At 45.7% G+C, this 14785-nt stretch overlaps 1 protein-coding gene across 1 annotated transcript; it reads left to right on the forward strand.

Moving 5' to 3' along the window:
- The first annotated feature begins 12966 nt into the window (after positions 1-12966).
- Positions 12967-14136, forward strand: LOC109783621 (uncharacterized). Its single transcript, XM_020342211.3, has one exon. It carries the CDS (start codon positions 13045-13047, stop codon positions 13924-13926), a length of 882 nt encoding a protein of 293 aa, XP_020197800.1. The 5' UTR covers positions 12967-13044; the 3' UTR covers positions 13927-14136.
- Positions 14137-14785: the final 649 nt, after the last annotated feature.

Genomic DNA, 14785 nt, shown 5'->3' on the forward strand with positions numbered 1-14785 from the left:
TTCTGAAATTCATGAAACTTGGCATGCTAACATGGAGCGGCATCAACATGCCGTGGTACAAATTTTGTCTCATTTGGGGCAGGTTTGGGTATATGCTTCTCACAAACCGGAGATTCTCACGACAAGGATGATGGTTTTCGGTAGGGAATGTCCCACCTTTGGGGACGAAACGATATCCATTGCCTCTTATTGCTTTGAAATTTTTTTCTCATGTAAACATAGAACAACAGGAGTGTTGTGTGAATTTTTGTGAATTTTCGGGGTACGTTCGGACATTTTTATGCATTAACTGTGTTTTTAATGCATTTAGGTGCATAATTAAAATTTGAACTACATGCACATGCTCTAGTGCATATAGATTGGTCGAAAAATCAAATCTGTGTCTTTGGGTGCATGCTTAGGTCCCATGCAAGAAATGGGAATGAATTTCAAACAACAGGGCACTGTTGATTGCCGGCAAAACATTGAGATGCCTGGTTTTTAAATTCTAGTAAATCCAAAACTCGTTTGAAATTCAGAAAACTTGGCATGCTATCATGGAGCGGCATCAACATGCCGTGGTACAAATTTTGTCCTATTTGGGGCAGGTTTGGGTATATGCTTCTCACAAACCGGAGCTTCTCACAACAAGCATGATGGTTTTCGGTAGGGAGTGTCCTAGCTTTGGGGACGAAACGATATCCATTGCCTCTTATTGCTTTCAATTTTTTTCTTGTGTCAGAATAGAACAACAAGAGTGTTGTGTGAATTTTTGTGATTTTTCGGGGTTCGTTTGGATATTTTTATGCATTAACTGAGTTTTCAATGCATTTATGTGAATAATTCAAATTTGAACTACATGCACATGCTCCAGTGCGTATAAATTTGTCGAAAAATCAAATCTGTGTCCTTGGGTGCATGCTTAGGTCCCATGCAAGAAATGGGAGTGAATTTCAAACACCAGGGCACCGTTGATTGCCGGCAAAACATTGAGATGCCTGGTTTTTAAATTCTAGTAAATCCAAAACTCGTCTGAAATTCGTGAAACTTGGCATGCTATCATGGAGCGGCATCAACATGCCGTGGTATAAATTTTGTCCCATTTGGGGCAGGTTTGGGTATATGCTTCTCATAAACCGGAGCTTCTCACAACAAGCATGATGGTTTTCGGTAGGGAACGTCCCACCTTTAGGGACGAAACGATATCCATTGCCTCTTATTGCTTTCAAAAAATTTTATCGTGTCAACATAGAACAACAGGAGTGTTGTGTGTTTTTTTTGGGGGTTTGTTTGGACATTTTTATGCATTAACTGAGTTTTCAATGCATTTATGTGCATAATTCAAATTTGAACTACATGCACATGCTCCAGTGCATATAAATTGGTTGAAAAATCAAATCTGTGTCCTGGGGTGCATGCTTAGGTCCCATGCAAGAAATGGGAATGAATTTCAAACACCAGGGCACCGTTGATTGCCGGCAAAACATTGAGATACCTGGTTTTTGAATTCTAGTAAATCCAAAATTCTGTTAACCATTCACGTGACGCCACGTGTCTTGGTTTTAATGGTTGTAGGAGGTGCCGTGTGGACAAGCTCTTGACCTTGATTGAACGGGAGGCGTGCGAGCGCCGTCCGGTGCGCAGGCTGACCAAGAGGCGTGCAAGCTGTCCTCGAGTGCGCAGGCTCACCGAAAAGCGTGCGAGTTGTACGCTGCGCAGGCTCACTGGAAAGCGAGCCCTTTGACTTCCATGGCCGCCCACCTTGCTCGCATCCTCTCCATTAATGGCGCCCAAGCCGCAGTTTAATTTGCTTTTTAAATATAAAACACTCATCACAAACGTTTTAGTTAGAACACCCGTTTGCAAACCGACAACTTTCCCAGGAAGCCAAGAGGAAATGTGCTGAGCAGGATTTCTGCAGCTCTTGATCGCAAACGTTTTAGATAGAACACCCGTATGCAAAGTGAGAGCAGCGCAGGATTTGTGCATCCCTTCAACGTAAACGGTTGTTTTGGATGACCCGTGTGCAACCACGTACAAACAATTTGGTAAGATTTGTCAATCCTTGTAACACTACGATTTGTCAAAATATGAAGCTAAAAATCACTAGCAGTATCTAATTTTTGCAACTAAAATTCAGTAATTAAGCATAGATTTCATTCATAGATTAAGCAGGCGTTCTTAATTTATACAAACAGTTCAACTCGACAGCTGAACCGACCAAACTTTTCCCCAATTGTTGCCAACCACGTATTGAAATGGCTAGTTCAACTATATATACTAGCTAATTTTAAGTACGTTATACAGTTCCATCACATCTATAGTCAGATGAACTGAACAAAATAGCCCCTAAATACTACTACTACTGCGGAGGGGCTTTGTACTACTTCCGGCTGCCTCTCCTCCGCCGAGCGTGCTCAGTAAGAGGCGGAGGAGGAGGAGCCTACCAACGAGCTGGGCAACAGCAATGCAGTGCCTGCCGCTAATGCAGCTTCAGCGACGCTCACCTCGAATGCCCTCTGCCGCTCCAAACGACCCCTCTCGAAGCGGTGGTTCTCCTCGTAGATCTCCTGATTCCTCGCCTTTGAGGCGGCATGTGCCGCGGCCACGGCGACGGTAAGGCTCTTTGCGTGCTCGACGAGGCGGTCCTCCTCCTCCCGCAATAACTCGGTGTAGCGCGCAAGGTCGCTGACGCACGTGCGGGCATCCACCTCCGCCTCCCGCCTTCGGGCGGCGGTGGCGGAGCAGGTGATGACCCTGGCGTTCGATGGTGGATTGGCGGCTACGGCGGCCACGACCACCACCTCCCGCCTTTGGGCCGCGGTGGCGGAGCGGGTGATGGCCAAAGTGGCCGGCAGTGGGGTGGCGGCCACGACGGCCACCTCTCGCCTTCGGGCCGCGGCGGCGGAGCGGGCGATGGCACTGGCTTTCGATGGTGGTGTGGCGGCAACGGCCGGCAACAGCTGCCGACGGGCACCCGCGGCGGAGCGTGTGGTGGGTGTTCCGTGCACACCCAACAGGGACGCCACGTGCACTACACTACGCCGGGGACTGCGCCGCCGCCGTGGTGTAGCCTCCCAGCTGGAGCTGTCCTCCGATGACAGTGGAGTGGCTGAGCGACGACGACGTACCGGTGCCATTGGCGATTGTGGGAGAAGCAGACGAGATAAGCTACAGGGATGGAGGGGAAAATGCGACGCATGGCTTGCCGACCGTGAGGGTTTTTATAGCAGGCCGGTAAGCATTGAGATTTTGGGGGATTTCACCGAGTCGGGCGGGAAGCTTGCGCGGGAACCTGCGAGGTTGCGCGGGAACGGGCTCACCAACGCTTCATTGGCGCCACTGTTGGGCAAAAAGAAAGCCCCCGCGCGCTGCGCAAGCTTGCGCTGTAAGCCGTCTGCGGCAGCGGGGTGACAAGACGTACGAGAGGAGGACGAAAGCCCACGTACACATATGGTTAATAAAAAAACGTTTTCGATTTAATTACCTACTATACCATCGTCCTGGTTTATAAGTATGATTTAACTAATAAAATATGCATGCATGTCGCCAAAGACTATATTGGATTTGTATTTGAACATAGTTTCCAATTATATAATTTTGAAAACATGCATTAACATTTTGTTGGTTAAATTTGAGGGCAAAGTATGGCACGGAATATAAAGGAGACTATAGACTAGACGAAGGTGGTACCACACGGCCGCTCTCTATGCAGCGACGCAACTGTCGGCCGGCTTGTAGGCGACCATTTCCTGCGTGTTCAACTGCACTATGCATGTGGTTGCTTGCGGTTCAGGCGGCCGCGGCATGCTCTGCTCGCGTCCTGCCGCGCGCGCTCTGCTCTCACGTCCCTCTGGGTGCTCTGCCCTCGTCCCTCCATGTGCGCTGCCAGTGTTTGGGGCCGGCGCACGATCACGCACATTCGTGTGCAAGTGGTTGCGCCGGGTGCGGCGCGACGATGCAGTTACCCGCTGCAAAAACTGCCATGCGAACGCGCCGAGAATCCACGCCGCCCGGCCACCTTTTATTCCTGCGGCCATTTACCTTCATCTCTCGTCTCACATGACACAATAAGCACACCCCACGAGGACACATACAGAGAGGACATCCGGCGGTTCCAATGGCTCTCCCCGTGGCTCGAATGGCGCTCCCAGCGGCCGACGAGGACAACGGCGGGCAGTTCACCACGCATCACGTAGTGGACGCCCACGTGAGGGGGAAGGCCCTCTCGATGGTGTACACGAACGATCCGGTCTCAGTGGAGAGCTCCATCCAAACTATGGAGCTGTTCCTTGCCGAGGACAAGTACCGAGTGGTCGGCTTCGACCTCGAGTACACCATCAGTCGTGCCGGGCACGATCAGAAGGTTGTCGTCGCCCAGTTGTGCGTGCGACATGACGTCCTCGTCTACCGCTTCCACCTTGCCACAAGGCCTTGCGAGCGTTTCTCCAGGTTTATCAACAGCTCCGACTACAGTTTCACTACGGTGGACACCACCAATGATCTAAAAGCGCTCAAGGTTTCGGACTTGAAATGCCCGAATCTTGTCAACATCCAGCACCACTACAAGGTCTGGGGCAGCGACAAAAACAAACTGAACTCCCTGGTTGACCTCGCCTCGGCCATCATCGACCCCTACTACGCGAAGATGAAGGAAGAGAGCAATAAGGACAAGAACGCCTGGCACAGTGTGTGGCATAAGAGACTGGATGAACAACATGTCAAGTACGCGGCCATGGATGCGTACACAAGCTACGAGATGTACATGCGGATCATTGACATGAGGAAATATCTTCTTCCTGACAAAGACGAGGGATCGAGCCACATAGCAGTGGCGGGAGTGTCACAAGAAGTAGATGACTAGACGATCGTTTCTCCTACTTTAGAATGCATGGAATTGTTTATTGAGGTGTGTGCGAATGATCTGATAGTCACTTATGTAATTGGATGCTTATTTCAGTTATATATATATATATACATGTTATTCTACTGTAGACAGAGCAATTCACACGGCTTATTAGCAGCAATCGTCTGTGTTATTATTGGTCTTCGCACGCATTTCAGATTACGGACCTGTTTGCCGCGTATCACACACATCTTGTTCACTTGAACTGTTTCCATTGTGTTGCCTAATCACACACAGTTCATCCCAGTGAACCGTATGCTGTATATCGCACACGCCTTCACCTGGCTGCCCGTTTCTTTTGTGTCTCCTCATCCCAAGCAATTAATTGAGCTGAACCGTATGCCCTGCATCGCACACGCAACTAAATTCTGAACCGTGTTTGATGCATCTGTCATCGCAAACGTTTTGCACCTTTTTTGACGGTTTTTTGCACCACCGTTTGCGATTATGACATCGCACATAGTTTCGTCGAAGGGTCTCTGATCGTAGTGTCGCGTTTAGACCATCCTGCAGTAGTGACATATCAAGTTCACATGATTACTTGCAACATGATTTCTCCCATGACCTCAAGAACAAAAGTAACTACTCACCATCAACAAACATGCTCATGATCACAGGGGTATTAATATGCATAATGGATCTGAACATAAAATCTTCCACCAAATAAACCATATAGTAATCAACTACAAGATGTAATCAACACTACTAGTCACCCCTAGCAACAATCTATAGTTCCGGTAACAAGATTGAATACAAGAGATGAACTAGGGTTTGAGATGAGATGGTGCTGATGAAGATGTTGATGGAGATTGCCCTCCCCAAGATGGGAGAGTTGTTGTTGATGATGATGATGATGATTTTCCCCTCTGGGAGGGAAGTTCCCCGGCGGAATCGCTTCGCCAGAGGGCAAAAGTGCTCCTGCCCAAGTTCCGCCTCAAGACGGCGGCGCTCTGTCCCGAAAGTATTTTTTTTCCTAGGTCAAAAGCACTTATATACCAGAAGATGGGCACCGGAGGTGGGCCGAGGAGGGCACAATACACCAGGGCGCGCCAGGGGTGCCAGGCGCGCACAGGTGGGTTGTGCCCACCTGGTGGCCCCCTCTGGTGTTTATTGGCTCCAATATTTCTTAAATAATCCATAAAAAATCCCCGTCAAGTTTCAGCCCATTTGGAGTTGTGCAGAATAGGTAGCCTGACGTAGCTTTTTCAGGTCCAGATTTCCAGCTGCCGGAATTCTCCCTCTTTGTGTGTACCTTGCAAATTATGGGAGAAAAGGCATTAGAATTACTCCAAAAAGCATTATTATGGATAAAAACATTGTAAATAACAGTAAGAAAACATGATGCAAAATGGATGTATCAATACGTCTCCATCGTATCTATAATTTTTTATTGTTCCATGCCAATATTATATAACTTTCACATACTTTTGGCAATAATTTATATGATTTATTGGATTAACATATTGATCCAATGCCTAGTGTTAGTTCCTGTTTATTGTATGTTTTTTGTTTTGCAGAATATCCATATCAAACCAAGTCCAAACACGATAAAAAAATTACGAAAATTAGTTTGGAATATGTGCGATTTTTGGGAGGTGGAATCAACGCAAACGGAGGCCCACGACCTCCACTACCCATCAGGGCGCGACCTGCCCCCCTGGCGCGCGGTGGTGCCTAGTGGGCACACCGTAAGTCGGTTAGGGCTCTTCTTCGGCCGCAAGGAAGCTTATATCCAAAAAATCGTGTTAAAATTTCAGCGCAATCGGAGTTACGGACCTGCGGATATTTAAGAAATGGTTTTTGGCCAGAAAATAGGAACGCGAAATAGAAGAGAACAGAGAGATAGATCCAATCTCGGAGGGGCTCTCGCCTCTCTACCGCCATGAAGACCATGGACCAGAGGGGGAGCCCTCCTCCCATCTAGGGGGAGGTCAAGGAAGAAGAAGAAGGAGGGGGGCCCTCTCCCCCTCTCTCCCGGTGGCGCGAGAGTGCCGCCGGGGCAAGGATCGTGATGGCGATTTACATCAACAACCTTGCTACCGTCAACACCAACTTTGTCCCCCTCTATGCAGCGGTGTAACCTCTCTATTCCCATTGCAATTATCTACTTAAACATGGTACTCAACACTATATATTATTATCCAATGATCTGTGGTTCCCCTATGATGTTTGAGTAGATCTGTTTTGTCCTATGGGTTGATCGATAATCATGATTGGTTTGAGTTGTATATTTTATTTTGGTGTTGTCCTATGGTGCCCTCCGTGTCGCGCAAACGTGAGGGATCCCTGCTGTAGGGTGTTGCAATACATTCATTATTTGCTTATGTTGGGTGGCGTGAGTGACTGAAACGCATATCTGAGTAAGTGGGTTTGTTGCGTATGGGAGTAAAGGGTACTTGATACTTAATGCTATGGTTGGGTTTTATCTTAATGATCTTTGGTAGTTGCGGATGCTTGCTAGAGTTTATGTCAACAATCTCCAAAACTCAAGGTAGGCAGATATTGCACCAACAGGTACCATGCCAATTTGTTTTAGTTTTCAACAATTTTTGCATTTTCTGGAGTTTCTCAGTAAAATATACCGATAAATGGCCTGACGTGTCGCAACTTGCATATGATATCGAAAATCGTTCAAACCTGACATGGATTCCTATCATGGGCATGCCTACCTGCTTGCAGAATTTGGGGTCATTTGAAGGATGTCCAAACATAGACCATGTTCAACGAGGGTGTTCGTATAGGCCAGAAGACTAAGCATGATGTTTCCCAATATCCTTGAAATGACCCCAACTTTTTCAAGCAGGTGGGCATGACCATGGTATTTATCCATGTCAGTTTCGAAATAAAAAATAAATTACAATTTTGGCAGGTACTTAAAACTGATATTTTATTTTTTTTTCCCATTTCCGCGCACGACAGTGAATCGGCCCAGTCGGGCGGCCTCCTGTGAATAATGTATTCAAATTATAATTTTTTTCCAAATTCGTGAACTTGTTTTCAAATCAATGAACTTTTTCCAATTTTTTGAACTTTTTTGTCAAATTTGTGAATTTTTCTTTCAAATCGATGAACGCTTTTCCTCCTTGGAGCCGGGGTGTTCGTGTGTTCCAGGGCCGATCCATCAAAATTGAGGTCCTTGTGTCAAAATCTAAGATGGTCCTATCTTGTTAGAGAAAAACGTCCGACTACATCAAGTTGTCGTCTATGGCAGGCTACGTGCATAAAAGTAGTAGCTTTAATATAATTTTTTGAGGTATTTTGATGAAACGACTAAAAAAACAAAGGTGTTTCCTCACATGCCTCAAGTGAATGAGGCGTTTTGGCATTTCAGAAAATATCTCCACAAATGGCAGGAAGCCTACAATTGATTATTTATATACTTGTAGAAACTTGAAGTCATAAAGGCTATTTCCCTTCATATAACCATAAAAAACTTCTACTATCTAGCTGGTCGCCCATATTTTTTACAAGCTTTGTTATTCGAGAGGTCGCTAGATCGAGTGCGAATAAAGCGAACTTCATCTTGAGAGATTGATGGGCCGATGGATTGGTTTTGAGCACCGGCCTAGTGTGTTCTTATGTAGTTTGTGCTATTTTAAACACAAGTGCGCAGCATGGGGGAGTGGCTGACTGTTTTGTGTGGAGGAGTGAGTAACGAGTTCGATTCTTCTAGTGAACTTGCCCCTTTTTTCCAGGATTTTTACGCCTTGCTTTGAATGGAGGCCTAGCGCCTGGTGAGCCGGCCCAGTTGTGTGTGGTCGTACCAGCGCGCTCGTTCGTACAAAGGACACGTATCCAAGATAGTCGTCAATATGCTACTTATGTTTATACTTCTAAAAAGGTAAAAATAATCAATTGTGTTCTAATTCCAACGAAATTGCACAGTACACACAACTAGTTCTGCTAATTTCTTATTTCTAAAGACGGTTAATCTCTACTGTAGAGTTTCTTTTTACGATCATAACACATCATTTATCACCAAAGAACTGGTCTTAAAGATCCTGGCCCAAAAAGTTACATAGATAGAAATACAAGTGGTGGGGGTGGGGTGGGGGGGGGGGGGGGGGGGGGGACGATAAATCTAACGACCAGCCGACTGGTTGTTTGCAACAGGCACGAACGACTGGATCGCTCCCGATTCTTCTTTTTTCTTCCGCAAAATGCCATCGTGGAGAAATACAAGTAGTGGTGGTTGGGGGGACAAGAAATCTAACGACCAGTCGACTGGTCGTTTGCAACACTGGATCGCTCCCGATTCTTCTTTTTTCTTCCGCAAAACTGCCATCAGGGGCGAGAAAAAAAATTGCTGCGGTCTAAAATCGAACTGAGCTCTCCAAGAGAAGACCTACAGTAGCCTACCACCACACCACTACGCATCTTTTTGTTAGTTGAACGATAGTCGTCATACTTGACCCTACAGAGCCACGTCATCATAATTAAGACACCATTATTTTGCTCGTTCCTGTGCGTTGATTCACGAAATTAATTTCAAGCCATTCGCTTCTTCCATTTGATTGTCCGTGCAGCCATCCCATTTAATGCCAACAATTTTTTTCAACGTCATCTTTTGATTCACTGATCAAGTGCCAATGTTAGTACTTTTTTTGCACGCACGATCCGCTCCATTTCCGATTTTCTTGCTCTCCTCCCGATCCATTTTTTTCTCTCTTCAGATCTTCTTTCGTTCGAGATTTTTTCATGCAAAAATTGGTGTGAACAAGAGAGCATTCGATCCTTGCACCACTAGTGAGCCAACTCAACTAGCCTACCACCTGATTTACGATCCCTTTCTTGAACAAAAGAAAGTAAATGGGCTATTTAACATGTCTCCTCTACTACGTATGCATAAAAACAAGTTAATTTAGTGTTTGATTTTTTCCGCGCTTAGGTACCCCGTTCCTGCTAACTTTATCGACGGGGGGGGGGGGGGGGGGGGTGATGAAATATCCTCCGTTAACTTTCGTGTGAATAACATGGTAACTCAAATTTCATAGACCTGATAACTTATGTACCCCGGTTCTAAAAACTTTGTCGGCGAGGGTGGGGGTGGGGGAGTTGTTGAAACATACCACGGTAATTTCTGTGCAAATAACATGATAACTCAAACATGGCGGACCTGATAACTTATGTACCCCGGTCATGATAGCTTGGTCGGCGAGGGTGGTGGTGGGGCAAGTCGCTGAAACATGCCATGGTCGCTTATGTGCAAATAACATGATAACTCAAACATGGCGGACCTGATAACTTATGTACCCCAGTCCTGATAGCTTGTTCGGCGAGGGTGGGGGTGGGGCAAGTCGCTGAAACATGCCATGGTCACTTATGTGCAAATAACATGATAACTCAAACATGGCGGACCTGATAATTTATGTACCCCGGTCCTGATAGCTTGGTCGGCGAGGATGGGGGTGGGGCAAGTCGCTGAAACATGCCACGGTAACTTATGTGCAAATAACATGATAACTCATACATGGTAAACCTGATAACTTTGTAGGAGGGGTCGGGGTGGGGGTGTCATTGAAACGTACGACGGTAACTTCTATGCAAATAACATGATAACTCACACATCGTAAACATGATAAATTATGTACCAGTCCTGGTAACTTTGTCGGAGGGGCCGGAGTGGGGGAGTCGTTGAAACATACCACGATAACTTCTATGCAAATAATATGATAACTCACACATCATAGACATTAATTATGTACGCAGTCCTGGTAACTTTGTCGGTAGGGTTGGGGTTGGGGGGGAGTCACTGAAACATACCACGGTAACTTCTATGCAAATAACATGATAAGTCACACATCATAGAAATGATAAATTATGTACCCAATCCTGATAACTTTATCGGCGGGGGTAGGGTGGGAGGAGTTGTTGAATCATACCACGATAACTCTTATGCAAATAACATGATAACTCACACATCGCAGACTTGATAATTTATGTACCCGACCCTGGTAAATGTGGCGACTGTGGCGAGGGGTGGGGGGGGGGAACCCCGGTAATTTATATGTAAATAGCTTATTAATAGACACATACTAAGCTGATAACTCACATATAAACGCCATTATAATTTTTGATTTTTTTTTTGTTGAAAAATATACAACCGGTAATTTCTATGTAAAAAGCATGATAATGTATACATCACAGATTTGATAACTAATATCTTACGTTTTAAACACCATGGTATCTTTCATCCAAGGGGAAAAAGTTTTTTAAACATTTTCATCGGTAATTTATGTGTTAAATTACCATACTTCCTCGTGCCTTAACCTTCTCGTACTGTAGTTATCAGCCTTATCATGGTATAGTTATCATGTTGCTCATACCATAGTTATCACGCTGATCATGCCAAAGTTACCAAGACAAACTTTATTTTTTTTCTGATATGGCAGAAATAAGAAAGGTTTAAATAACATTGTTTATCTACAATAGACAACAACAAAAGGTTGCTTAGTTGGTTATTAGGCTCAATAGGTATTGCGTAGACCTAGGTTTGAATCCTCTTTCAAGCACTTTTATTTTATTTTCATATTATGCGGTGAAAAACCAGAAAAACCACTAGCGATTTACCACGGTTTTTGAGAGAAGGAAAAAAAATAAGTGGAAAGCGAGCGTGGGAAGATAGCCATCACGTAGGAACTAGTCGTGCGGATCTGTCGCTAACGACCAGTCGACTGGTCGTTAGCACAGTCCTTTACATATATGTGTCCATACATTATAGTCTTAATGAATTATATTTAGTGAACCGATCGACCACACAAAACAAGCAACACCCATTCATTTTGCACTCGCAGCTACCTTTTGGCAAATAAGATTGGTTCATTAATTGATCCCACTTGTTAGGTTCAGATGAGACTATCTCAGTCCGCAACATCAACAACAAGAGTAAGATGGAAAACAGAAAGCAAGGGATGCACAATATTATCAACAAATGGTACTATAATGCGGCACCTATTGACAATGGATTTTTGCAGGCCAAACATAATAACATGGGATATTGTTTTAAGCCCTAGTCGAGACGAACACACCGGTGAAGATAGATCGCTAACCAAGCGAAACTACTATGCCGACGACTTGGTGTGGACGAACTGTGTACTATGGAGGATCGAACGGTGATATATACCCAGTTTTCCACTACACATGGATGGCATGATCTGCTGCATCATGCAGAAATCATCCAGATCCAATCATGTGTGTAGCAGCGTTGCTAACCAAATCAACTGTTTGTGAGATAAGTCATTTAAGGAGTTCGAAATAGCAATTAATATGATGATATCATGTGGTGGAAGATTCCTCTACATGCATACATATGCTCATATTGAAACACATGACTTGACTACTTATTTCCATACGTAGCCCACATATCTTTGCCCCTTATAAAATATATATACTACTAAGATTAAATTGTGAATACTAATTCTATGCTAGATAAATTACAAAGAATATGCTTCACAGTTACAGGAAATAACTATAGCAAGATAAACAAAAAAATAGGACAATTGAGCAATTTTTTGTACTAAGGTGCAAGGCTTTAAGATGGAAAACTATCACATGTGGAATCTTCAACTATATAGTTATGCTCCTATTTATAAATATAACTAGATTAAATTAATAATATGAAAGAAAAACGAAACCTCTATAATTCTCCCCCACTCAACTCAAAGAACAAAGACAAAAAAAATAGCTCAAAAGGATCACACACAAAAAGGCCATAAACAACCAAGGAAGAATCCCAACTAATCTCAGATTGTACAAAGCTGATAGGATGGCTAAGATAGTTGACCAATATTAATAAATTTTCTAACAAAGATTTAACAAAATTTTCGAGTATACTAAGCAATAGTGAAGCCTTTGAAAATAAATAAATGAGTATTAGGATATTGATTCATGGTCAAACTTGTTGCATGGAAGTCCAAATTCTGACGCTGGCCGATCGACTTTGTGCTGGTTTGCTTTACTAATCTCCCACTGATATATTGGATCCGGTGACTTCAACCACTCAACCCATGCACCATCCATCGTTCTGTACCACCCCATTGCCAAGTCTCACTATAAAAAGCACACACCACCCCATGCACAATGCAAGCACAAGCACAAACACCAGAACCCCACTTAGAAGTTGCATCTGACCAGGTAGCGAAACCCAAGCACCGGCGGCCATGGAGCTCGTCTCATGCATTGCCATGTGCCTCTGGTTGGCCTTTCTCCTCCCTTCCCACGTAGCAGCCACGGCGCCAACCGGCATGGTAGAGCGGGAGACCAAGCAGCAGATTCTGGCGAGCATCCCGCCGCACTGGGAGGAGAACCCCGTGCTGTTCCTGACATCGCCGTCCGGCAAGTACGCGGCCTACTTCATGCGCAGCCAGACCGCGCCGGGCGCGGGCGGCCTCAGGGCCGACTTCTGCTACGTTGAGGTCCTCGACACCACGGCGCCGGGCGCGGAGGGCTGGAGCGTGTGGGAGTCGGAGTGCTTGGCGGTGAGCACCGTGAACACGTGCGCGCTCGTGTTCTCGTGGAAAGGGCTGGAGGTCTTCGACGGGAGCAACTCAGTGTGGCACACACACGACACAGAGTCGGACGACAACAACTTCCTCAAGACCCTGCAGCTGGTGGACGAGGGTGACATGCGCATCCTCGACAAGGGCGGCGAGCTGGCGTGGAAGGCCAGCGACGAGCCGCGCGCCGCGCAACACTGCGGCATGCCTGGTTCGCCTGGCTTGGCCCCGGCAATGCCGCCGTTCGCTGATCCGATCGGAAAGGGGAGTAGCAACTTGCCTTTCGGGCAAGATGAAGGAGGCACCGACGGCAACAGCTACGGTTCCGTCGGAGGAGTTGCACAACCCGAGCTGCCGTTGGCGCCGGGTGGCGTTGGTGGGCAGGGGCAAGCTGTGGAGAGCGTGGGGGAGACTATGGGCTTCGGTAGCCAGCCATTGGTGGACAATAGCCCATACGACAGCGGTGCACCGGAGCGTCCATGGGCTGGAGTTGCTAATTTGGGTCTCAGCGTGGCAATTGTCATTGCCATGGGCCTGGGTCTCTGAATTTGGTACTTCCTCTACTGGTGGCCTCTTCGATTTTTCTCATGGGGATAGTGGCGGCATCTTCGATTTGTTATTTAACTTGGTGGTATATTCTGGCACAATAAGCCAGAGGATGTGTGGGTTTTTTATTTTTTGAGTTGAGGATGTGTGTGATGCTTTTCATGATTCTGATTGTATTTGTATTTAATATATACAAAAATGATTTTTTCACCGTTATTTATTTCTTCTTGTAAAAAAGTCAACATGCTGTGGTTTTTTCTTTATATTAATGATGTATTTCTTACGCATGTTGTAGCTCCAAGGAAGGCGCCAAAAAGGGCATGCCAGATTCTCCTCTCCGATGAGCTTATACTGCTAGTACTAGGAGCAACAATGGGTGGATCCCTTGCCCAGATCATTGTGGCCGAAGGCCGGAGGAAGAGGAGAGATCCGAATGAGGGGGTGAGGAGGAGACTTTGGAGATTGGGCAAGCGAACGCGGAATGGAAAGTGGTGTTTCTTACGCGCACATTGGTTGATACCGACATCTATCGAGCTATGCTTGTCTTGACAAATACCTTCTTTTTTACAAAAGCCTCATCGAATACCTGATGAAACTGGTCGGCGACATGCACTAGGCTTTGATCTCTCATCGACATAACCATGGTGTATGTGTGTGGCTTCAATGACTTGATCCACTTGTGGCCCAACCCATTGTAGCTTCGAATTTGTGCTGGTGTGTTTGCGTTTGTGTTGTACACGTTGAGTTACTTAGAGCAAGCTCAGTCTGCCCCCTCAAAACCTCATATCCTCTACTTTAGGAGCAAAATGCCCAAAATCTCACACCACTTCTACCCCATTTTTTCCCTACATGTAGGGAA

This window comes from Aegilops tauschii, chromosome 4 (genome assembly GCF_002575655.3).
Source record: "Aegilops tauschii subsp. strangulata cultivar AL8/78 chromosome 4, Aet v6.0, whole genome shotgun sequence".
NCBI lineage: Eukaryota > Viridiplantae > Streptophyta > Magnoliopsida > Poales > Poaceae > Aegilops > Aegilops tauschii.

What these genes read in the sequence shown, in the direction of transcription:
- LOC109783621 (XM_020342211.3), top strand. Translation starts at nt 13,045, where the DNA reads ATGGAGCTCGTCTCATGCATTGCCATGTGCCTCTGGTTGGCCTTTCTC.